The sequence below is a fragment of the Symsagittifera roscoffensis genome, chromosome 4, assembly GCF_963678635.1.
Source record: "Symsagittifera roscoffensis chromosome 4, txSymRosc1.1, whole genome shotgun sequence".
NCBI classification, from domain to species: Eukaryota; Metazoa; Xenacoelomorpha; order Acoela; family Convolutidae; genus Symsagittifera; species Symsagittifera roscoffensis.
The window spans coordinates 67,311,752-67,335,497 of NC_087065.1; the positions used below are offsets into that span (position 1 = coordinate 67,311,752).

Genomic DNA, 23,746 nt, shown 5'->3' on the forward strand with positions numbered 1-23,746 from the left:
TCTTAAAACAGAACATTTGTTTCGTAGCTTTTAGCTCAAATAAGGACAAAAAGCAGGACGTTAAATGACTTGGAATAAAATGGCTCTTGGCGTGTTGAATTGGCGTGTTTTGAAAGCAGTGGCAGCCATTTATGGTTTTTCTTCTAAAAGTTAAGCTTACCTTTCTCAGTGGGCTCGCCTTTGAACTGATTGTCGGCCATCTCTCCCTTCAGACTATTCTGATTGTCTTTTTCTGCAGTTGACACAGTGGATAGTGTGAGCACTCCTCCCCCGTGTGATCCTGTGCTGGATGCATTGTCTGGCACTATCTGGTAGTTGTACTCTATTCCAGAGTTGGACATCATCGTTATCATCCTCAATCCGCTATTCGAATCAGTGCCACTTGGCTGCCTATGTTAAAGTTTTTAACTGTAAAAATGTAAATTGAAGTGTAAAATTATGAGGATCAATTTTGCTTTTCCGACTTGCAAAAGTTTCTCTGGTGTCGAAAATACTTGCTCTGAAGAATTCTAGAAATGGCGAGCAGTTTTGATTTTGAATGTTAAAATTATTTTTTACACTTTAAGTTCTACTTTTGAGGACCAATTGAAGCTCCTTGCCAATATGATTACAATAAGACTTAATTAAAAATTTACATATTTTCTTGTCTAATAATCATGATCATAAACAGCAGCACCGCAAATTCTTTTTTGATATAATTTTTACTAACCCTGCTGATGGCGGCTGTAGAGATTTCAACGATTTTCCTGAAACACGAGAAAAATTGTAGGTTAGGATCGTAAAAACACCCATTATTTGCTTTTTGCAAAAAAAACGTTTCCAACAGGCAGATGCAAATGAGAAGATGAACTCAAGAGAACCAAAAAAACGATTTCTCAGAAAAACTAGATTTTAAACATTTTTGAAAATCAAGAATCGTTTCTGACATTTTTTTGATAAGGCTAAGTCATTTTGAAAAAAACATGACGGAGTTCAAGGTTATATTAGAAAAAGGAGCTTGTTTTACAGTTTTGAAATGCATTCAGTTTTATCAAACTGGCTGAGCTTCATCATGAAAATTTCAGAAATGATTCTTGAAAATCGAAGAAATTCAAGTAGTAGTTTTTTTGAGGTTACAAACTTTTTTTTGGTTTCCTCATCAACACATATGCGGGATAAAATGTCTATTTAGCAAGTTTACTTTATTTATAAAATCTGTTTATAAAAATTTTGCCACTTAATCCAAAATTTTACAGAAAACGCTTATACAATAGCAAAATTTGACTGTTCTGAAATCATATTCCGGTTTTATTGTAACGCACGCTCCCTTTTTATTAAATAAGTGTTAGATCAATTCATCTCACAAATCCTTCTTTACAAAAAAAACCTTTGTATCAGGGCAAAACCGTAAATGTTCCAACTGTTTTTTACAGTGTCTAAAATAACTATTGGTTACAATACTGGTAAACTTTTACCTTTTGATTGAGAAATCTTAGGCCAAGTCCAATATAAAGTAGAAGTGACATATTTTCATGTTTTCCTGGACACAAATTTTATAAGTTTGACAAGTATTTTGAACGGGCAAACTTTCAAAATAGCCAACAGATATTTGGAAAAGAGTCAATAAACGCACAGAAACAGAAGAAAAACTGACTTATTTTTGAAATAATTGCAACTTTCAATTCAATGAAAAAACAAATGGCCTTAAACTCTTTAAATTTCAAGAATTATTTATGGTTGCATTTTTCTTTGTGACTTCATTTAAGAACACTGGAAAAACAACTTCATTTGAGAACAATAGAAAGTTAAGTGAAAATTCCGGAAATCAAAAAATTAGACTCCAGTTTCGAAACTGGAGTTCGATCATCTTTTGCGCCGTTATTTCCTTCGTGATTGGAGAGCTAGTTTAGCCTGCCTTTGAAAGGATGGACGTCAAAACTTATAACTGAAGGTTTTCGAACATCTTGCATTTCGAAAATAGTGTCTCTTTAACAGCAACAAAACCACATACAACAGACAGTTGAAAAAAGAATCACTGGAAAAGAAAAAACAAACTGACTTTTTAAAGAAAAAATTCAACCGTCGATTTTCAAAGAAAACTAGACGGCTTAAGAGATTTTGAGTTTTTGAAACAGCTTCTAAATGACTGGTTTCATTTAAAAACTAGGATTAATTGGTAGATCAATGGATTAATAGAACTGGATCAATGAGTAGGTTTTTTTTTGTTTTGCTTAATATTTAAAGTCCTTTTACAAAATTAGAACCCAATCATGTTTTCATGATTTTTACACTTTTTTTTGTTCAAATTTGGATTTTTCCTTTTTTTAACAGAGAAAATGAACTGAAACTCAAAATAAATGAAAAGTCAAATAGCAAAAGTATGTTAGAGCCTGAAAAAAAATTTTGAGACTTATCCGGAAAAAAAACCAAAAGAGCCTTAAGACCAAAATAAGAATTTAAGTTACGTTCATCAACTCCTAATAAAGTCATAGCCAATTTAAAGAAAACCAAAAAAGGACAATTTGTTTTGGATTTAATTTTTTATCTTCGAGCTCCACAGAGCCATACAGTGCACGGCATCTCAGAAAGTAAATCAAACCGCTGAGAGAGAAAATCAGCTTACGAAAATTCAGCATTCTGCTTGACAAAAAACAACAAACGAAACATTAACCGGGATTGCTTGTTACTCTGCATGTAGCACAGATCTGTATGACTCTTGTGTAGAAAAAACACAATTTTTTTTTCAAATTGGGGCGTTTGTTCTGTGTGGTGTGATTAAATGTTCTAAGCAATAGAGTAGAGTTTAGGCTTTTTCGACAATAATTTTAAATTAAGCAAATTGTGCAACAGTTTCTGTAGAAAAATTACTAGAAAAACAAAAAAAATTATTAAGAAACCAACAAAAAAAACTTCTTAAATTTTATCGCAGTTTTTTTCTGAATTTTTGATTTTCAAAACGGCGCTAAAATATTGAAACACTGATTTACTTGAGTAAACATAAGTTTTCACAGCTTAATTCAAGCCATAGTAAGCTAGTAAGCGTGCTCGCTCGCTATAAACGCTCGATTTATTCACTCGAATTTACACTAAAAACAGTAAATTTAAACCATCTTTTCTCAATATTGGGTCAACTTTTAGAAATGTTTTTACTGTCATTCGAGTCGCGGTTAAAGGAGTTTTTTTAAGATATATCATTTGTTTCATTAGTTACTTGTGTTACCTGATTTTGCGTGGAAAACAAAGAAAAAGCGAAATGAAATTAAAACTCACCCAATACAAAGTTTCTCCCCATTTTCACTGGTCGGAACAAAAACTGACTTGCTTCATTAACCATTCAAAAACTCAAATGTATTCATTTTTTGTTACAAAATTCTTTGTTTTTAAATTTATTTTGCTAATGGCATGAGCCTATTTGTCTTATTTATGTGGAAACTTCATCGGCAATTGGCAGAAAGCACAGATTTCAAATTGCAAGAAAAACATCAAACCGTTGTGTTTCATTTAAAATTAATTCTACTATTTTTCAGATATATTTCTACCTGCTTGAAGTGCTGCAATCTGTTCCTCCAGTGTCATTTTTCCCTGTTTGGACTTGTCTGGTTTGGACTTGGCCTTCCCTCCCCTCCCATGTCTGCCGCCGAGCGACTTATAATTCTTCTTCTTATTCTTCTTCGCCGAACCAGCCGACTCTGAAAGTTTTGGTGTAAAAAAAAGAAGTTTGTGAGCAACTTTTTAATTGAAAAAACTAATTCAGTTTAAAAAAAACACTTCTTTTTCAGAGAAGCCACGGAAAATTGATTATCTAAATTTCTGTGATCAGAGCTTAAACGATGTTCCTTATTTGAAGCCAAAAAGGTAACTCAATTTTTATATGCAAATTGATTTGAAACAGCTTTAAGTATTTCTGCAAAAATCGGCGACGACAAAAACGGCCTCAAACTTTCGCCTTATTTTGACTTGAAAAATCTCCCAAATACCAGTTGAGATTTGTGATACCCAAACAGCAATTTTTGTCATTCTTCTTTTTGTGAATTCTTTTGCCATTCTTGGGAGTTTTTTTATCTCTCAGAGCCGCAAAAAATTAACACCATAGTTTCGCTTATATCAACTTTATATATATATATTTTTGGTTCTGTGTAAGTCTTTCCCGCCCTTTGGTACCTAGTAATAAATTCCCACCCCCTTATGAACTAGTTCAACGGTTTGTACCTTGCAACGAGTCTCCCCCTTTTGCAAAATAGAAAAAATAATTGAAGAGATCCGACTGTGATCTAACTTTTTGTAAACGAGTGTGACGTAACTTTTATTCAAAAATTTTCAACATTGAAAAAAAATGTCATTTTGAAAGCATACAAAAATTTTCTAAAGTTTTTGTAAGATGTTCTCACTGGCGTCCTGTGATGTGATGTCTTTGCCTGTCATGGACTCCGAGTCCTCTGAGTTGTCGCTCTGACCGAGGTCCTTCTTCGTCAGCAGACCAGTCTTCAATGCCTGTGCCAGAATCTCAGAGGCTGACTTCGTAATCTTCTGTAATAATACGCATCACATGCTAATATAAAAGATGGGGAGAGGAAGAAAAGGGGACTCTTTTCCACTTACCCTCCCACCTGACAAGTTTTCAGTTTTTATAGTTGTGTTACGTGTGATTATGGCTAAACGCGTTATCTTACAATTTAATGTATGAAACCCAAATATGTTCACAATTGTTGGTTTGTTCACGATGTCAAGTTTCATTGCATTTTGACAATGTTAAAATGATTTTTCAAAACTGGAATTGAAAGTGGGGGGAAAGTGGAAAACAGCCAAGAAAGGCTTGTAATTTACCCTGCAGGAAAAATACAAAAACAACTCAGAGCATAAATTAACAAATTTAGACTTAGGCGCGGCAGAAAATACTGCAGCCTTTTTCGCAACACGTACATGAACAGTTTTCTCTGTAGTTTTTCAAATTCCATGTGTATGAGTTGCTGAACACGTTTTTGTATTTCGGATGGGTTATTCAAACTCCTTAAATCATCGTCAAAATAAGTATTATTTTTTGGACTGACCCCTCTTGTGATGACTGCAATGACTCCTCCATTTGTCTCTTGCTGGGACTTCAATCTCATGAACTGCTGATGACCTTGACCTTCACCTTCCACGCCTGCTCCCTCAAAGGTCATACTTGGCAGTTTGTCAGCATAACTCTTCACCTGGTAGAAAAAATTGGTAGAATTAAATTTCACAGTCAGAATATCTCACAAGATGTTATTGGCTGGTTTTTAAATTAAGTTAAGGCTCAAATAAAGTTGTCTAATATTCTAAAACTTGGTATCGCTGAGATTTTTTGACATATTTGAAAAATTGACCACATTCAAATTTGATAACTCTTGGTGTACTGTGAATGCATATCTTGCTTGATTCTGGCAAAAGAAAACAAGTCTTACAAAAATCTTGCAAAAAAGTGCTAATACTTGCAACATACAATTTTGCAAGACAAGTAAGATATAAGATCGATTTGCTTCCAAAGAACACTAGTTATTAAAACTGGGGCTAAGAAAATTAATGCTATGTATTCCTAAGCAAAATTTTTTTAATCAACCTTACGGGATTTGGCTGTTAAGAACACTAGGGTTGAAACCGGGGCCAAAAAATATATATGACATAAAACACTATGCATGCGTGTGTGTGTTCACGAAGCTCACCTCTAGTTTGAAGTCCTTGTTGTTATTGTACTTCTGATCAAACTCCTCGATTGCACTCCTGACCACCTCTTCATTCTCAGCCCTCAGCATCGACTGGGTGAAATAAACTATCGTATCCGTCTTAGGAACTACAACAAAAGCATCTCTCTATTTATCATATTGATGTCTCCTTTTATCAATTTTGTCAGTTTCAAAGTTTCAATTACCCAACTTCATCTGGAAGAGTCATGAGTCACAATTAGATGTAATTCACACACATCAGAAATTTCTGACACAAAAGTTTCTGTCGGTAAAGATTTAATCAGATTAGATATGGCGGGAGACGTTAATGATCAAAAACATGTCAAAATGTCTACCCGGTTTGAGGTTGGCGGTTTATTTTTCGAATGAGATGGGTCGAAAACATGTCAGAGTTCGACCAAAAATGTTTTTTTTTGAGAAGGCCCTAGTCAAACTCAAAATCGAGACATAAAGTCAAGTTCATCGGCTCATAAATTCAAACTGAATTTCCAAGCATAAGAATTACGGAAGGCTTTCAAATTTTTTTGAGGTTTTTGCACAAGAACTAGCGGGAAAACTTTTGTCAAAATTCAAAAGTTTGTCACTTCCGTAATATCATTTGTGTAAGACAACTGTAAGACAATTCAAGTCGTTCCCTATTCAATGTAATTGCAAGACATTTGAAGACTCTAGCTTTGAGTAAACCAAGTTCTTGGTAGCTTGTGTTCGGTTATGAAAACAACCCAAAAATTTTCAACAATTTAGCTTGAATAAAGCAATATTTTTGGTTTATGGAAAAAATGCTTGTCATAAAGTTTTCATATATGAAAATAGGCTTATCATATGCGTTTCATACAATTTTCTGTACGCGTGGAATTATATGGAATGGTATGGTAAGAAATTTTTCTTATATGAAACTGAAATGATAAGCTTTGGTCAACCCGAGTGCTTTCTTTGGTCGAACACTGTCGAAAAAAAGATGATTTGGGCCGAGACGGTCGAAACATTCTAGTTTTTGGTCGAGTCGGTCGGAACATAAATCTCGACCCGGGTAGTGTTAACTTCTCGAAGCTAATAGGTATCAATTAATAGAAAGTTTCCTAGTCGATAGAGGATGGTCACCTTGCAAGATCTTGGACAATTCTGTTTATCTTGCAAGATTCTTGCAAGCCGTAGGCCATCTTGCAAGAATCGTGCGAAAAATTATCATAGAGAAAAAATGCAAAACGAAAACGGTGATATAGTACAATAGGTGGTAGGTTAAAATCCAATAGCTGGATTGCTTTTTGCTATACTTCGTACATTATTTATAGTTTATTTCAAAAGCCAAATTTTTCGTCGAAAGAAATGTAAAGTTTGAATGTTTGAATAGAATTTAATTTGGCAGAGTAATGTATTTACAGAAACTATCTTAGTAGTAGTACAACTGATTGAAAATGAAATGACTATGTTATGCATTATAGTTTTGAAATTTAATACATGCTCTATTCTCAAAATTACCTCCTATTGTAACATATCACCACGAAAACATCTATGCGTCGAGTCTGTGTGAGTGGAACATTTTGCAATTGCGTCGGCATCAGCGCCTCTTTTCTCTAACCGACGTCAAAGTTAAAGCATGTGTTGAAAATCATTTGTATTTGCGGCTAGTGTTTGAATCACCAATTAGATATGGTGCAGTTGATAGATAATGAAAATTTTTTTTGAAAGGAATTTTGAGAATTGATACAAGCAATGGTCAAGTTATTGTTCCGACTTTCGTAACGAAAGTAACGGAATATTTGTGCTCAGGGTGGGTTTTTTTTCTTCAGACAAATTTCGACTTTTTAACTAGCCATTTTTGACGGAATTTTTTTTTATCATTCAAAAATTATTGTTGTCCTGAGCTTAAATTTGAAAAGATATTTCACCTGTGACCATTTTTCGTAAAGTTATGAGGGTTTAAACATTGCCATTTTGGCCATTTTGGCCAATTTGGGACAATTAGCGCGCGATATATTTCGCGCTATTAACGGGTCAGCGGAGATTTAATCCGTCTTAGAAATCGTTCCAAATTGGTTGAAGCAGGCTATTTGCCGTAATTGATTTGTTACAAGAGCAAAATTTATCACTTCTTTTTATGGTGTGGGGGGATGATTTTCACAAAAAAAAATCTTTTTTTTATTACATTTAATATTTTCATGTTATTACTACTCCATAAACCTTAAGAGACAGTCGGAACATTCAGGGCTTCGCCCTGATACGAGCAGTCTTGTTCACTTTTCGAGACTCATTTTCTAATTTCGTTTCCTCTTTATTTCAACACTTCGCATTTGCCATTTTTTGCACAAGCGAACATTCTGGGGGCAAAATTTCTTCCGCTACTTGCTTGTCCTAGCTCTGTTATCTTCTCTAAAATATTGCTTCTTGAAAATCTTCCAAAATTATGGTTATCTTGCATGTTGGTTATCTTGCAAGATCTTGTAAGATTCTTGCAAGATCTTTTAAAGCTATACATAAACTCTTAAAGATTCTTGCAAGATTCTTGTAAGATCTTGCACGATAACCATCCTTGATCGACTAGGGTTGTATTAAAGACATCCTTATTTTCTTGCGGCAATTGTTTTGTGGGACCAAGTTAGCATCCTCCAAGGGTGAAATTTTAGTTTGAAGTAAGGCGAGATTAAATAAGATCCAAATATTTAAACAAAAAGGTGAATTTGAGTTATGTGAAAGTACGTAGATTTCCATTATCATTTTCTGCTAATTTATGGCTTTTTACGGCTGCTTGTAAGTTCCCACGGTTCCCGTTGTTCAAATATTAATTGAAATCTTCATTAAAAAATTCACAATTTAGGTTAGTTTCTTTGGCAATCAATCAGTAATTTACATTAACAGAGCGAAATTGCTCCAAGCATTAGCGTTGTTCAAAATTTTCAGGGAAAGCGCGTACGCAGTCCCCACACTAATAAATTGTGCGTCCGAGTTTCTCACTTGGAGAAATCGCAGGGGTCAACCTCCGCCCAGTGCAATGCAGAAGCCTCGCCCTGGACCACCTCTCTACTTGATCGGAGGACGGTCGGCGCCAGGTAAGTATGAAGTTAAAATCCAACAATTCTGAATATCGTATAAGTGTTGCCGGCATTTCATTCCAAGGTGAACTTTATTCTCCAGGATTTTGCCGATGTTTTTGATACTTCTGTCAATAAGCTCATTAATTGATGATTTTTACTGAACAGACATGTATGAACGCGGATTTCAGGCACAATTTACCTAGATTCGAACTCAAATTTTTTAGACTCTGTTCAATCGAAACAGGACCAGGACTATATTAAGACCATATTTGGTCATATTACCAAATATGGTAATGTAGATCTCTAATGCTTGTCTTTGTTCACTGCACAGGCAAAAGGAAACAATAGCATTGCGCAGTTCTTTTGGCATCGACTCGTCAATTATGATTCCGCTTACTGAACGAACTCATGTTTAAGACACAAGACGCAATGTGTCAAAATTTGTCACCAACTTACGTTCATGCAAATAGTACATGTTTTTGCAAACCACAAGTTTAAACAAAGAATTCTGTGTTTCTTAAGGATGCCGTTGTCCAAGCGATTTGAAACGGAAGGATCCCAAAATAGTTTGCGAGGTCTGCAATTTGGACAGAATATACCAAAGTTCCAAAATGTTGCTAACATGTCCAAGTATTAAGCATTTTGACCTTCAATTTTCACATGCATGCCCCAAAATTGAGTTTACGAATCAAGTCATTAAATACACCTCAATCCCAAGCATAGAGATCTATCAACTGGTTCCGATCAGAATGACATATGTTTAGCATAGTGCAGAAAAGCAACAAAGCAACAAAGCAACAAGTTTCTTTTGGTAAGTTTGAAACGGATTTTTTTCCCACTTTATGCCACCCTAAGGGGGGGGGGGGGTAGTCTTTTGATAGAAGGAACATGAGAACATTTTCAACCAATCAGAGTCCATGGAGTCCGAGTCAGGGACGGGGTGATTTTTTAGCACATTTCCCAGTATCTTGAGACTCTGAAGTCTGATTGGAACCCCCCCCCCCCCCATTGTTGAGAAGACATATGTTTTGAACACACTTAACATCACAAAAGATGAACTCCCCCTCCATAAGGGCCTAAACTACATGAGGAAAGAGTTGGTGTGACTTACAGAATGTGAGACTGTGCATGATGGCTGTCTTGTGCAGTTTGGCCGCATTCTCAGTCGGGTAGATCCCGTTCATCTGGGCAGTGTACAGACACCTGTAGACCGCATTGCCATCTAAACATGGTTTCTCTGTTGTCGAGTGTTTTTCTGTTTATACAGGGACTCCGCAAAATTAATTGCCATAATATGGAGCACTGAAAAAAAATTATTGCCCTACTACTCATTTCAAAATAAATTATTTTTATTTTGGTGGGAAGAAAATAAATAATTGCAATAATTGTTTTTTTTCGGAAAAATATAAATATTGCAACAATTGATCACAAGTCAACATGATTAGATGCCAGTTGAGATACAGTTTTTGCGTCCCAAAATTTTTTGTTCACAAATAGGAACAATTCCGCTTCCAAGTGCATAGGCGACATGTTGTGCCGTAGATAGCCGACGTTCAGCTTTGCTCTGCTGAAAAGACGATCGCAGACGTTTGGAGTTCCTGGTATCCAACTCATTGTCAGGTAACCACAAAGTTCCAGCTTCTTCTTTTTAGCCAAAAGAATCTTCTCAACAAATGAACATTCTCCACCTGAAGGCTGTTCACAAACTTGTTTTTCTAGGGACTTGAGCGCAATCTTTTCAGCTAACAAAAGTTCTGAATATTTGCCGTCAATGCACTTAACAATTCCGTTCTCAAAATCGGGACTGGTGACGATACTAGCTGACTTAGATAAATGATGAGCCATTTCAGGAAACTTGCCATTTCAGGAAACTAGCCATTTCAGGCATCACCCATGAAAATGGGTGATGCCCCATAATTGTCCACTGTGGCCAGCTGTATAAATTGTATCCCTTTTTGTTAACTTCGGCAGAACCCATGGTCTTTTGGTTTTTTCCAGCTGTAAATTCAATTTTCCACTCGGGGCGATCGATTGTGATATGGCTCATGAGGTTGGAATAACCTTTGTTTAATTCTTGTTTTCTCGAACGGCCACATCTGCAAGTCCATTTGTTCTCGCCTTTATGAGTAAAGTAAAACTGAACGACGTCTTTGTTCATTTCACACGAGAATAGCAAGTTCAAGCAGTAATGAAGCGTTCAAACGAGAATAATAAACAGATTGAATGAGATGTGAGACGTAATGCGTTTACCTAGCGTTTACAAATAGCTTTGGTGAATTCCCATAGGTTCCAATATTCATAGGTTCCAAAATAAAAAATCAGTCGCATAAGTTCCAAAATTTATCTTCTTGAATTCTGATTGGTTGAAATTTGAGCCAACGAATTCATGGATAGATTGTTTACTGTTCAATCAGCATAAACTCAAGCTGCAGAATAGTGACCGCCGCAGCCGCGCCAACGTGTTGCGAGCTTGCCACCAAAGGGTACGACTCTATACGAAATTTAGAGCCTGTTAAAGCAAGTTACATATGCGTTAGCAACAGATGGCGCAACGCCATTGGCTTTACGCAATCGAACAATTAGAGTGAACTTACCTAGCAGTCAAAAAAACAGTATGCTTCGTTGCTTTTGGCGCCACGCTATTGGCTTGCCGCAACCAAGCAATTATTTTAACAATAATTGTAATTGCTTTCCTAAATAATTGCCCTAACGGTTGTTGAAAAATAAATTATTTTAATTTCCAACAACGAAAATAAATTATTTATCAAAAATAGTTTCCCTATAATTATTTTTGCGGAGCCCCTGTGTTTATACGACCAAACTGTGTTGTTTACGGCCCAGAATAGCAAACAGTTTGCAATTAGTTTCTCTTTTTAATGGAAAAAGATTGCATTTTTCCACTAGAATTATTTCAACCAATCATATCCAAGAGTTCTGATTGAACTTTTAAAACAATATTAGGGTACTTTCTAGAACAGAATGCATCTTATCAGGGGCGGATTTAGGGAAGGGGTGGCGAGCCCCCCTCCCCTTATTAATTCCTTTCCCTTACCCACCAAAGGGAGGACCTTTGGTATTATATTAAGACATCTATTTTTGGCCGACCAACCCTAAAAAAACTTCTAAAAGCTTCTTCGGCGCCAATATAAGCTAATTTTGAAGGGAAGCGCTCGCCGAAAACATGCAATTTTTTAATCAACGTTTTCCAAAAAGTGCACAAAAATCGCACTTTGACCTGTTTTTCAAAAATTTGCCTGCAGAGTGAAAAAAACGTGCCATATTAGGGTCTTTAAAGTTATCTGGGAGCTCTCGGAATTTCATTTTTGTCGAATTAAAAAACTGTTCAACAAATTTTCAAAAATTTTTTGAAAATCGCCTCCCCCTCGAGAAAATTTTAGATTCGCCTCTGTGTCTTATTGTTAATTTGATTTATGGATCATAAGTTTGGGAAATCTGGCAAAATTCCCTTCATGTAAGACCTGCATCCTAGATACTTTAGGGCAAATTTGAGCTTCTACAAACTTTGTGTCTTGTTGCTCTCCTTTACACTTATGTAAAAGAAAAGCAATTCAAATCTACTGTGCTAATTTTGACTACTTGATTTTCAAACTAGCGTCTAAATAAATTCAGCAACATTACCCGCAAAAATATTTTAGAATAGCTTCTGAGCCCAAAAAAATGCAACTGTTTTTTCTAAAATTTTCTCGTATTTTGTCCTAAATTGTGTGGTCTATTGTTTGGTATATGGTATATTAAAATAAATTTGTCTGGTATACTGTTAGTTTAAAAATGTTTGGTTTAAAAATATGACGTCATAAAAATTTTCAGACTTTGTATCCGTCTGAAACTTTGTCGGCCTAAGTAAATATTCGTTATAGGATATTCAAAAACTGACTTTGTTTTTATCGTAACTTTTTATCAAGTAAACGTAACCGAATGTTTCGAATTAACTTTTGAGTGCAAATTAAATCATAACTTTTTGGTAAAATTATATCAAGTTTGTCCTATTGCTTTTTTCTAAAGTCAACATAGTAACAAAAAATGCATCATAAAAGACGCCCCTTGCTCCCCCCAACCCTCAGGGATTCGACCTTTGACCCCCTCAGCAACCAAAGGGTCGCCCCTTTGGTATTATTTTATGAAATCCATTTTTGGCCGACCAACCTTTGAACTTCTATAAGAGAGCCTTCGGCGCCAACAAAATGCTGATTTTGAAGGGAAACGTGCGTCAAAAAGTGCAATTTTTAACCTGTTTTTTTTTCAAAAGTTTGCCTGCGGTCGACTAAAACTTTGACAAAATCTTCATAAAGTTTTCAAAAATCTGCCCATCCCCTCAATAAGAATCCTTGATCCACCCCTGGTTAGAAGGTGTCAATAGGTTACGTTTTCATTACGAGGCCAAACTGTGCATTTTGTGAAATATAAGCGGATACCGCAACAAAGACACTTCTTTTGTTCTTTTGTTCTTTCATTTTCTCTGATCGTTCCGACAAAATTTTAACATGTTAAAAGTTGTCTCTGGAATCCAGGAACATACAGACACAAAGTTGTACGCCTATCAAGTGCACAGTTTGGCCTCGAAATGTTTTGAAAAAAATGTTCCAGAGGCAAAACAGTGGTAAGCCGTGTACTGACAGTTTTATCAGAATATCAGTAGATCCAAAGACTTTAAAGCCTGTTTCGTTACAAATAATTGTTTTTTTTCAGCCTATTTTTGATTACTCAAAATTTGGGGGTACGTTTCAACTTTGTGATCGACTTGATGCGGCCGAGAAGCAATTTTTAGTCGAAGTAACAGACGGCTTTGCCCTAGAAAGGCATAATAGGTCGACAGCAGTAGAAACATACCAATTTTTTTGTCTTTTTTTCTAGTCTTTTGTCGGTTTTTCGACTACTAAGTCGGAATATAGACCGAGCACTGCCTAAATTTTTAAACTTAATCTGCGGTATAACTTGAGCTGCCAAAAAACCTCTATATTGATCAGTTTTGTAGCTCAATATCTACCGCGGATCAGATTGAAAAAAATTAGGCAGTGCTCTGCCTATAGTTCGACTTGTCGTCCAAAACTCTTTCGAGCTGCTAGACAGAGATCAGATTTGATTCGACTAAGTATTTATGGCTTACAATTGTTTCCCGACCGCTGATTTCTGGTCATATAACTACACCTTCTCGACATTCAAAGTCCACCCGCACTGACAAAAATGGATTTCGATCGATTTTAGTATGAAAAAAGTATGCAGATTAGATTGAAATCGATTTAAGTTGTAAAAAAGTAAGTTAGTCAAAACAAAAATTTCAGATCGATTTCAACGCTAAAAAAAATCGATTCCAGTCGATTTTAAATCGATTTGAATGGATCTTAAATCTGACCTAAAATGAAATCGATCCAAATCGATTTTAAATCGATTTAAATCGATTTTTTTCCACTTCTTTTTTTTCTTCAAATTTTCGAATGACAGAAAAAAGATCGAAAATTTTTGTCACGTGTCGTTACAAATACCAAAATTGACTAAAATGCTTGCAATGCTAAAATAATGATTGTAAAATTGACTAAAATTCTTGTAAAATGCCTCCCCCCTCCCCCCCCCCCCCCCGGAGGATACAGAGACTCTCGCTACGCCACGGAGAGAATCTCGGGTTAAATCTGCCTAGTTTTTAGCTGCAGGTATAAGATGAGCACCTTTTAGTGCATTTATCGCCCATAAATTGTTTTTAAAATAGCAGAACTACAATTTTTTGATCCAAATGAAATGATTGGGTGGAACGAGGACGTTAACTTGACCCTTTCGACCCACCTGTGAAGTCCTCGTCCAGGAAGTGTGCCCCTGGATTGGCTATTCCAGACTCTGAACTGGTGGCGTTCAGCACAATCAGTCTGGCCTCTGCCAACTTCCCGCTACTCTTCCCACTCTGTCGGAACAGAGAGTGACGTCGGAACTTCACGTTGTCCACACCCCACTCCTTCGCCAGCCGATCCGCACCTTCAAAACAATTCACACTTCCCAAAACGATAGCAGTGCAATTTTAATTCCACTGGGTTGGAGGATCTAAATTGCGTTTAGTCGGCCTTTTTTTATCACTTCATTTTAAAACTAAGTAATTGAAAATTCACATTTGTAAAGAAAAAAAAAACGATTTGTAAATTTTTGCCTTAGATCGCTTTTAAAAATAAACTGAAGAGAAAACTGAATATAACAAGAGTCGAAGTTATTGTGAATTGTGATGCTGTTGCTGCCACAATCATGTTCAAAGGACAAGGTTCAATCGCAGAAAAATTTTTTGACTTCAGTCTTGGATCAATATCTTACACAATCCGATATGATCATTACATGTGGTTGGGATAACTGCTTATGCGTGAACAAAACTGGCACAGAGCTCTGAGAACGATTTGGTTGACTATGAAAAGGTCAGAACTTTTTCCTCTTATTTTTCTTTAAAAAACAACCGGGTGTTTTGTTCTAATAAATCTTGTTACCTTTTGTGTCGCTGCAATTCAGCCCCACTATGGACACTTCGGAGATGAGTTTGAGTCTGGCCACAGAAGCGAGCAGGACAGGGAGGAACCCATTGTGGCCACTGTCTGCCACTAGCACCTGTTTGGGACCCCCCTTCATTTCCAGAAGAACCTCACAGATGGTCGAACACACAAGGCCATGTAGAAGGTTCTAGAAAATTCTAGAAGAAAATTCTAGAAACCTTTAGATTTTTTTTGCTGACAAAGTGACTTTGATGATCCACTTGACCGTTATTGTACTTGATAAATAATCCGCGTGCAAAATTGAAGATTCTTAAGGATGACAATTTTGCTATTTTTTATAGCCTCGTGCTTTGTAATCCCAATTGATATCCTTCATTCAGTTTTTGTATCACTTTTTTTTTCAATTTGAAGAACTTGCAATAGGTTTTTTGATTTCTGAGAACCAAACACTGCGCTTATGATGATTTTAAATGTTACTGCGACACTTGAAAAGGGATCTGTAAACTTAAATGTGATCTCTCGTGATCGCCCAGGCAGATCTAAACTAACTGCAGTATCATTTATAGTGAACTTGTTATAATTTCTACCTGAAAACAACTTTTTATTCATAACTTTGGTGGGTTTATTACTGACCATTTTGACGATAGGTTTTCCGTGGAAGTCATCCAACTGCGGGTTCAGTCCCAGAGGAACATCGAAAAAGATGGAACATGCACTCCTCATTGAGTAGATCTTCGGAGTCTCCGGATCCCCTCTCTTCTTCCTACTCTGCTCCGGGGCAGTGTATGATTCCGCATTGGTCCAGTTGCGAGAGGCGAGAAAGGCGTGGATGTTCTTGTTTGGATCTTCGCTGAAAAACCAAATAGCTTCTTAATTATATTTTAAAATCATTATTAATCCACATCAGGTTCCTCCAGGAAATGAAACCTTCATCAATTAAAGGGTTTCTTTTAGAAGTACTTTGTCGAGCCAAAAATAACAAGAAGTGTTTGTCTCTTAACGGATATTCAACGTTGCGCGTCGCCCGCATAGATTTTTTGCCTCACCCACTGGCAACGTGCAAGGATCCTGAGTGAGTCTCGAACCACCGCCTTTCGACTGAGAGGCGGAGACCTCAGCCACTTCACCATTATACTTCTGAATCAAACTGCACTCACAAATGGAAGTGGAATGGACTGTAGCAGAAGGTTTCAGTCTTCTGACCCACTATCTCTCTCTCCATGTGTCTCAGGGGGGCTCTCAAAAAGTGGTCCAACTTGGGGGTCTCTCTGTTCACCCGCATCTTCGCCATGCCCAGCTTGATCTTGCTCCAGTGCTTCAGGAACACAGAGTACACCGACTGTTGTGCGGGCATGAAATCGAACAATATTAGTTTTGAAGATTTCAGAAGTTATTACCCAATAAGATCAATCCGAACGAACGAGTCAGCGTTCGATAAAATTAATTGCACTCCTCAAAAAACCATTAAATCAGGGGCGCATCTAGGATATTCTCGAGGGGGGGGGGGGTCGGATTTTAAAAAAAATTTCGAAAATTTTGAGACTTTTTGTTTTTGTAGGTCGACCAAATTGATTTTCCGAGCTCTCCTAAAGCACTAACAAGACGCTGTTTTGGCAAAACTTTCTGCGCCGCAGGCAAATTTTTGAAAAAACAGGTCAAAAAAACTGTTTTTGGGCACTTTTCGGAAAATTTTGACAAAAAAAATCCATTTTTTTGGCGCGCACTCCCTCTCAAAGTTAGTATATATTGGCGCCAAAGGCGCCTTCAGAAAAATTTTAGGGTCGGTCGGCCAAAAATGTTTTTTTTTTAAAGGTACCAAAGGGGGGACCCTTTGGACCCGCAGGGGGTCGAATCACCGCCCCTAATTACAATCATTAACTCCAAAATTTAATAAGATAAGGAGAGTTTTAGTATATTCACTGAATGATTAAACTTTTTTAAGAAAAGATCATATTTAATATTATGTACACTTGGTCCATCTGCAATTAGTTTTGTAACTACAAAAGTTGATGCAACAAAAAGTTTTTCTCTCTTAATTTTTTTGGTGCTCATTTTGTTCATAAAATACTCGCTTTGTGAAGGGCGCACCAAAATCAAGGAACGTTTCATCGAAACTAAAGCGTTCCCAAAAAATCTTTAGACGCCATCTATGGCACACCATCCCCAAAAACGCCTGCAGCAAACAATTTTTGAGAAAAAGAGTCTGTATGGCGTTTTAAAATAAACCTTAAAATCGTTATTATCGAAATTTCAAAACCATTTCATAAATCACCAGGACATGAACTAGATCAATCTCCTAGCTGTGATTCTGAGCATTTTAAGTGAACACATGCGTACATTGACAAACACGAGTTGTGGCGAGTGTTTGGCCTGTTCCTCGCTGCACCGGAAGTAGTACCCTTTGGCGTCATCCGGGAGGTGTCTGCTGTCGGCAAGGAACACCAGCAACATCCTCAGCCCACTCGGAGTCGACTGCGAGTCAAAATAGGATTCAGTGACGTCATTCTTCAGATTCCTCTCGTCCGCCTGTAGAAAACACACTGAGTTAAATATTTAGACAACACTGGTTTTCAAACAACTTATTTTGTCACCTCAAGCCCATACTGTTTGCTTCAAACTCTGCTATTGAAATAGGTCGAACGGTTATCTTCGCATAGAGCATAATTTCTGATCAAAGCACTGTCTGCAGGTCAAAGTATCTGCTTTGGTCCCCATAGATTCGTGCTACTCCTTTATGGAACCTGATCTAAACTATATTTTATGATTGGATAAATTAGATATTTTACCACTGTAAAGTATTTAATATTAACCAATCATGATCCATCTAACTAACAACCCACTTATTTGTAAGTGCTGAAATTACTTGTACTTTCAGCACCAGAGAGATTTGAATTTAACTTAGACATTAGTTGTCTCTCCGAGAGAACTTCAGCAACCGCAACAAACCAGTATACCCTAGATCTATTGAGCCTAGCAGAGACTAGTTAAACACCCTGAGACTAGTAAGTATAATAGTAAGATTAGGATCGGTATTAGACTAAGAAGTTGCACGAATCTATCCGGCCGAAAATAAGATAGCGTGACGAGCAGACGGTGTACCCTATCCGAAATTACTCTATGAGTTAACCACATCGGTCATAACTCATCTGGTGCGACCATAAGTCTCGAATAGACCTTAATAGCTTAGATTTAACCAAAAAAAATAGTTTAGAATTTAGACAAAACATTTTAAAAATGTTATACGACGATAATTTAATCGAAATGTCTCTACGACTCAATAGATCAGAGCCGATATTCCAAACGATAGCAGAACTACCCGGAATCGCAAGAAGACCTCGAACAAGAGACGACATACGACAAAGTAGAAACTTACCATATAGTTATATGATTGTACGGCAAAAGCCAACACAAACTTTTATATTTAGAATCCTATTAGCAATGAATTTAGATTTTCATTTGCGAACATAAAATTTTGAAGTCAAAACTTCATGATCATTACAGGCGCTAAACAAAATTATTAATATACAATAACGATTGATAAAAAGATCTCAGATCGTTTTCTTAAATTCTGCAGTCTTATATAAAACATGTTTGGAAAATATTTATTGAAAAGAAAAACAAAAATTAGTAGAATGACAATAAATTGTTAGTAATCATAAAATCATTTGTTGTCCCAGCTTCATCACCTAAACATAACAGCAATCATAAGCTCACTAATATCATTAAAAAACTAAATCTTTTTCTTAAATAAATTTGAACCATATTAAAACTTAAATTCACTTAATTTTAAAATCAGATCATCAAGGCTTATCCTTGGATCTTAATTAATTTTCTATTTCACTAAATTTAAAGCTTAATCATCAAGGCCAATCCTTGGATCAAAAAGAACAATTTTGTTCTCCCCTACCCACTTAGCAAGTGTCTAACGACCTCAAACGTCGATTCACTATCCAACCCTTCCAAAAAACCCAAGACTAATAGAAATTTTTTAAAGGTACCAAAGGGGGGACCCTTTGGACCCGCAGGGGGTCGAATCACCGCCCCTAATTACAATCATTAACTCCAAAATTTAATAAGATAAGGAGAGTTTTAGTATATTCACTGAATGATTAAACTTTTTTAAGAAAAGATCATATTTAATATTATGTACACTTGGTCCATCTGCAATTAGTTTTGTAACTACAAAAGTTGATGCAACAAAAAGTTTTTCTCTCTTAATTTTTTTGGTGCTCATTTTGTTCATAAAATACTCGCTTTGTGAAGGGCGCACCAAAATCAAGGAACGTTTCATCGAAACTAAAGCGTTCCCAAAAAATCTTTAGACGCCATCTATGGCACACCATCCCCAAAAACGCCTGCAGCAAACAATTTTTGAGAAAAAGAGTCTGTATGGCGTTTTAAAATAAACCTTAAAATCGTTATTATCGAAATTTCAAAACCATTTCATAAATCACCAGGACATGAACTAGATCAATCTCCTAGCTGTGATTCTGAGCATTTTAAGTGAACACATGCGTACATTGACAAACACGAGTTGTGGCGAGTGTTTGGCCTGTTCCTCGCTGCACCGGAAGTAGTACCCTTTGGCGTCATCCGGGAGGTGTCTGCTGTCGGCAAGGAACACCAGCAACATCCTCAGCCCACTCGGAGTCGACTGCGAGTCAAAATAGGATTCAGTGACGTCATTCTTCAGATTCCTCTCGTCCGCCTGTAGAAAACACACTGAGTTAAATATTTAGACAACACTGGTTTTCAAACAACTTATTTTGTCACCTCAAGCCCATACTGTTTGCTTCAAACTCTGCTATTGAAATAGGTCGAACGGTTATCTTCGCATAGAGCATAATTTCTGATCAAAGCACTGTCTGCAGGTCAAAGTATCTGCTTTGGTCCCCATAGATTCGTGCTACTCCTTTATGGAACCTGATCTAAACTATATTTTATGATTGGATAAATTAGATATTTTACCACTGTAAAGTATTTAATATTAACCAATCATGATCCATCTAACTAACAACCCACTTATTTGTAAGTGCTGAAATTACTTGTACTTTCAGCACCAGAGAGATTTGAATTTAACTTAGACATTAGTTGTCTCTCCGAGAGAACTTCAGCAACCGCAACAAACCAGTATACCCTAGATCTATTGAGCCTAGCAGAGACTAGTTAAACACCCTGAGACTAGTAAGTATAATAGTAAGATTAGGATCGGTATTAGACTAAGAAGTTGCACGAATCTATCCGGCCGAAAATAAGATAGCGTGACGAGCAGACGGTGTACCCTATCCGAAATTACTCTATGAGTTAACCACATCGGTCATAACTCATCTGGTGCGACCATAAGTCTCGAATAGACCTTAATAGCTTAGATTTAACCAAAAAAAATAGTTTAGAATTTAGACAAAACATTTTAAAAATGTTATACGACGATAATTTAATCGAAATGTCTCTACGACTCAATAGATCAGAGCCGATATTCCAAACGATAGCAGAACTACCCGGAATCGCAAGAAGACCTCGAACAAGAGACGACATACGACAAAGTAGAAACTTACCATATAGTTATATGATTGTACGGCAAAAGCCAACACAAACTTTTATATTTAGAATCCTATTAGCAATGAATTTAGATTTTCATTTGCGAACATAAAATTTTGAAGTCAAAACTTCATGATCATTACAGGCGCTAAACAAAATTATTAATATACAATAACGATTGATAAAAAGATCTCAGATCGTTTTCTTAAATTCTGCAGTCTTATATAAAACATGTTTGGAAAATATTTATTGAAAAGAAAAACAAAAATTAGTAGAATGACAATAAATTGTTAGTAATCATAAAATCATTTGTTGTCCCAGCTTCATCACCTAAACATAACAGCAATCATAAGCTCACTAATATCATTAAAAAACTAAATCTTTTTCTTAAATAAATTTGAACCATATTAAAACTTAAATTCACTTAATTTTAAAATCAGATCATCAAGGCTTATCCTTGGATCTTAATTAATTTTCTATTTCACTAAATTTAAAGCTTAATCATCAAGGCCAATCCTTGGATCAAAAAGAACAATTTTGTTCTCCCCTACCCACTTAGCAAGTGTCTAACGACCTCAAACGTCGATTCACTATCCAACCCTTCCAAAAAACCCAAGACTAATAGAAATTTTTCAACAAAACTAACCATTCAAATTAGGATAAACAGTGAAGAACTTCGGTTATTCATCCTTCACTTGAACCATCCTCTTACCAGACCCAGGATAGATCTTAGACTTAGTAAGTTTAAAATAGTACCTAACGAACTACTTGCGTTCTAATTATACCTGAACCTTGTGGATCGATTTACTATTCTCCAACCCTTGAACACAATCACTACCCCTAAGTAAGATTAAGTAAGTTAACACCTTAGCTTAGACTAGCCACGAGAAAGTAAAAAGTCATTCCTCGGAATCGATATACTTTTCTCTCCAACCCTAAATAAAAAGACCCAGGTTAAGCTAACCAAAAAATCGTAAGGACTAATAGTTTAAGAAAAGTAGACATCATCTAACAACTTTTTGCATCCCTCATCCTAAACCTTATGTCATTCAAAAATCTAGGAAACAAACAAACAATTGTTTTACACAATTGCGAAATAGATAACAAAAAATACGATCTTGTAATCACACCTCATACACAAACAGTTGGATATATTAGAACAAAACGACTAACAATTAAAAGAAAAATCATAAGCAAACAAAGACAAATCACACGAAAAAGATTTTCAAAAAATAGAAACGCAATTTCAGAATCAGAAGCCAACAATTTAGATGAACTCTAAAAATTAAAAGAATCGATTGACAAAAATTGTCCTATCCACGATCAATTATATTTTTCCGACTCAGAAACAACTTCAAATTCATCAAAAAGAGGAAAAAGAAGAATAAAAAAACAATATAAACACAAACCAGTACACTTGTATAATTGGAATCAACCAATTAGGCACATCGTTAGTTATATATTAACAGTCATTAAACGAAAAAATGAGCCACAGCCACACTCAAAGTGACGAAAGTCCAGATGACGAAGAAGTTTACCCCTTCCTCGTAGATGCACCCAATGATAGAGGGCAGCATATATTTTGCAAAAATTTACTCCTAAATTTGTTTGAACCCGGAATCAGTCTATGCAAAGCAGAATTCCCAGATGTAAAAATCAAAAGACAAATTATTGAACATTATCCGAAAGATATATGTAATTTAACACAACAATACGGAATCTACACCATAGAATTCAGCACACCAAATCCGAATCATTGCAAATATGTAATTCAAACAGACGATCTTGAATTAGAATTTTCAAAAGTATTCTAAGAATATATTAAAAGCATACAATACCATAACTCACAAAGAGCAAAATCTATATTCACTAACGAAGTCTTTGCAATAATATATAGCTACATTTCGATATTAGAAAAAACAGAAATTCAAAGTATCTCACCAACTGAGACATCCAAACATATACAAGTACGAAATGAAATTACAATATTTTCAACTTTTCTACATATAATCAAAGAAAATTTCACTAAAGACGATGTTTCACAACACACAAAACATGATTTACAAAAAATTTTGGCATGGTTTATAATAGATTATTTCACACATAATATAGACTTAATTTCACAAGCAAGAAAAAATTTTAGATCTCAAAATCCAAACGATGATACTGCCATCACACAACAGTCAAATTACGTTTGGGACCCTGAATGGTCTCATCATGCATTTATAAATATCCCACAATCAATCTCAAGTCAAGCAATAAGTACAATATCTTATCAAAGAGATTATGTGAGAGTAGTACCACTGACCATTGATGCAACACCATTGAACTACAATACATTTTTACCTGATACACGAAATAATAGTTTAAATTCGACCGTCAAACACAATGAAAACCTCAATGGAACTAGAAATCTTACACAACAAGATATTCAAACACCATCACACTTCATAAATGAAGAAATCGTCCAAACAACAACAACTACACAACAAAGTATTTCACCAATACGTCCAAATTTAACAACACCAAAAAATACAAACACTTCAACGGCACAAGTAACCTTACAATCAACCGTTAAACCTTCGGTTGCTCCAAAATATTCTAATATGGATTATCAAACATATAGACCTACGACAAAACCGTCAAAAACACGAAGAACGTTCACAAGAAAAACTTTTGCAGAACACAATTATAACTACGAACATTCGTCAAAAACTAATTATCCCCCACGAAAACCTGATAATAATCATATAAGTTCTCATCATTGGAATAACCCAATGACAACAGCCAACTCAGTAAATTTTCAAACTAATTCACATCCCCCACAGGATCGCAGTGAAAATTACCCATTTTTTCAACAAAATAAAAATAAAAAGCAAGCACCTCATCATACGGATTACTTATCATCTGATGACGATTATTTACAACCAGATATTTTTGCACCGTATACCCAAGAATATCGCGGACAAGGAGCACAAAAACCTTATACATATAATAGAATTTTTTCACAAAA

The 23,746-nt window shown here is 35.8% G+C and overlaps 2 protein-coding genes and 1 non-coding gene across 5 annotated transcripts in view; 1 reads left to right on the top strand and 2 right to left on the bottom strand.

Annotated features, from left to right (window-relative positions):
- The window catches only part of LOC134845000 (uncharacterized), a gene marked incomplete at its 5' end in the record, with an annotated part of 41,159 nt that extends 23,438 nt beyond the window's left edge, over positions 1 to 17,721 (bottom strand). The window contains 12 exon segments of the mRNA XM_063861830.1: positions 161 to 390; positions 710 to 746; positions 3,519 to 3,668; positions 4,368 to 4,506; positions 5,028 to 5,171; positions 5,664 to 5,791; positions 9,828 to 9,938; positions 14,513 to 14,698; positions 15,193 to 15,382; positions 15,829 to 16,045; positions 16,353 to 16,534; positions 17,533 to 17,721. Coding sequence (XP_063717900.1) covers positions 161 to 390; positions 710 to 746; positions 3,519 to 3,668; positions 4,368 to 4,506; positions 5,028 to 5,171; positions 5,664 to 5,791; positions 9,828 to 9,938; positions 14,513 to 14,698; positions 15,193 to 15,382; positions 15,829 to 16,045; positions 16,353 to 16,534; positions 17,533 to 17,721 — 1,903 coding nt within the window.
- Positions 1 to 23,746, top strand: part of LOC134845320 (Bardet-Biedl syndrome 2 protein homolog) — a 342,396-nt gene that overhangs the window by 142,278 nt on the left and 176,372 nt on the right. The gene's annotated exons all lie outside the window — the stretch shown is intronic.
- Positions 8,579 to 8,739, bottom strand: LOC134845329 (U1 spliceosomal RNA). The gene has a single exon (XR_010162744.1). It is a non-coding gene; the product is annotated as a U1 spliceosomal RNA (small nuclear RNA).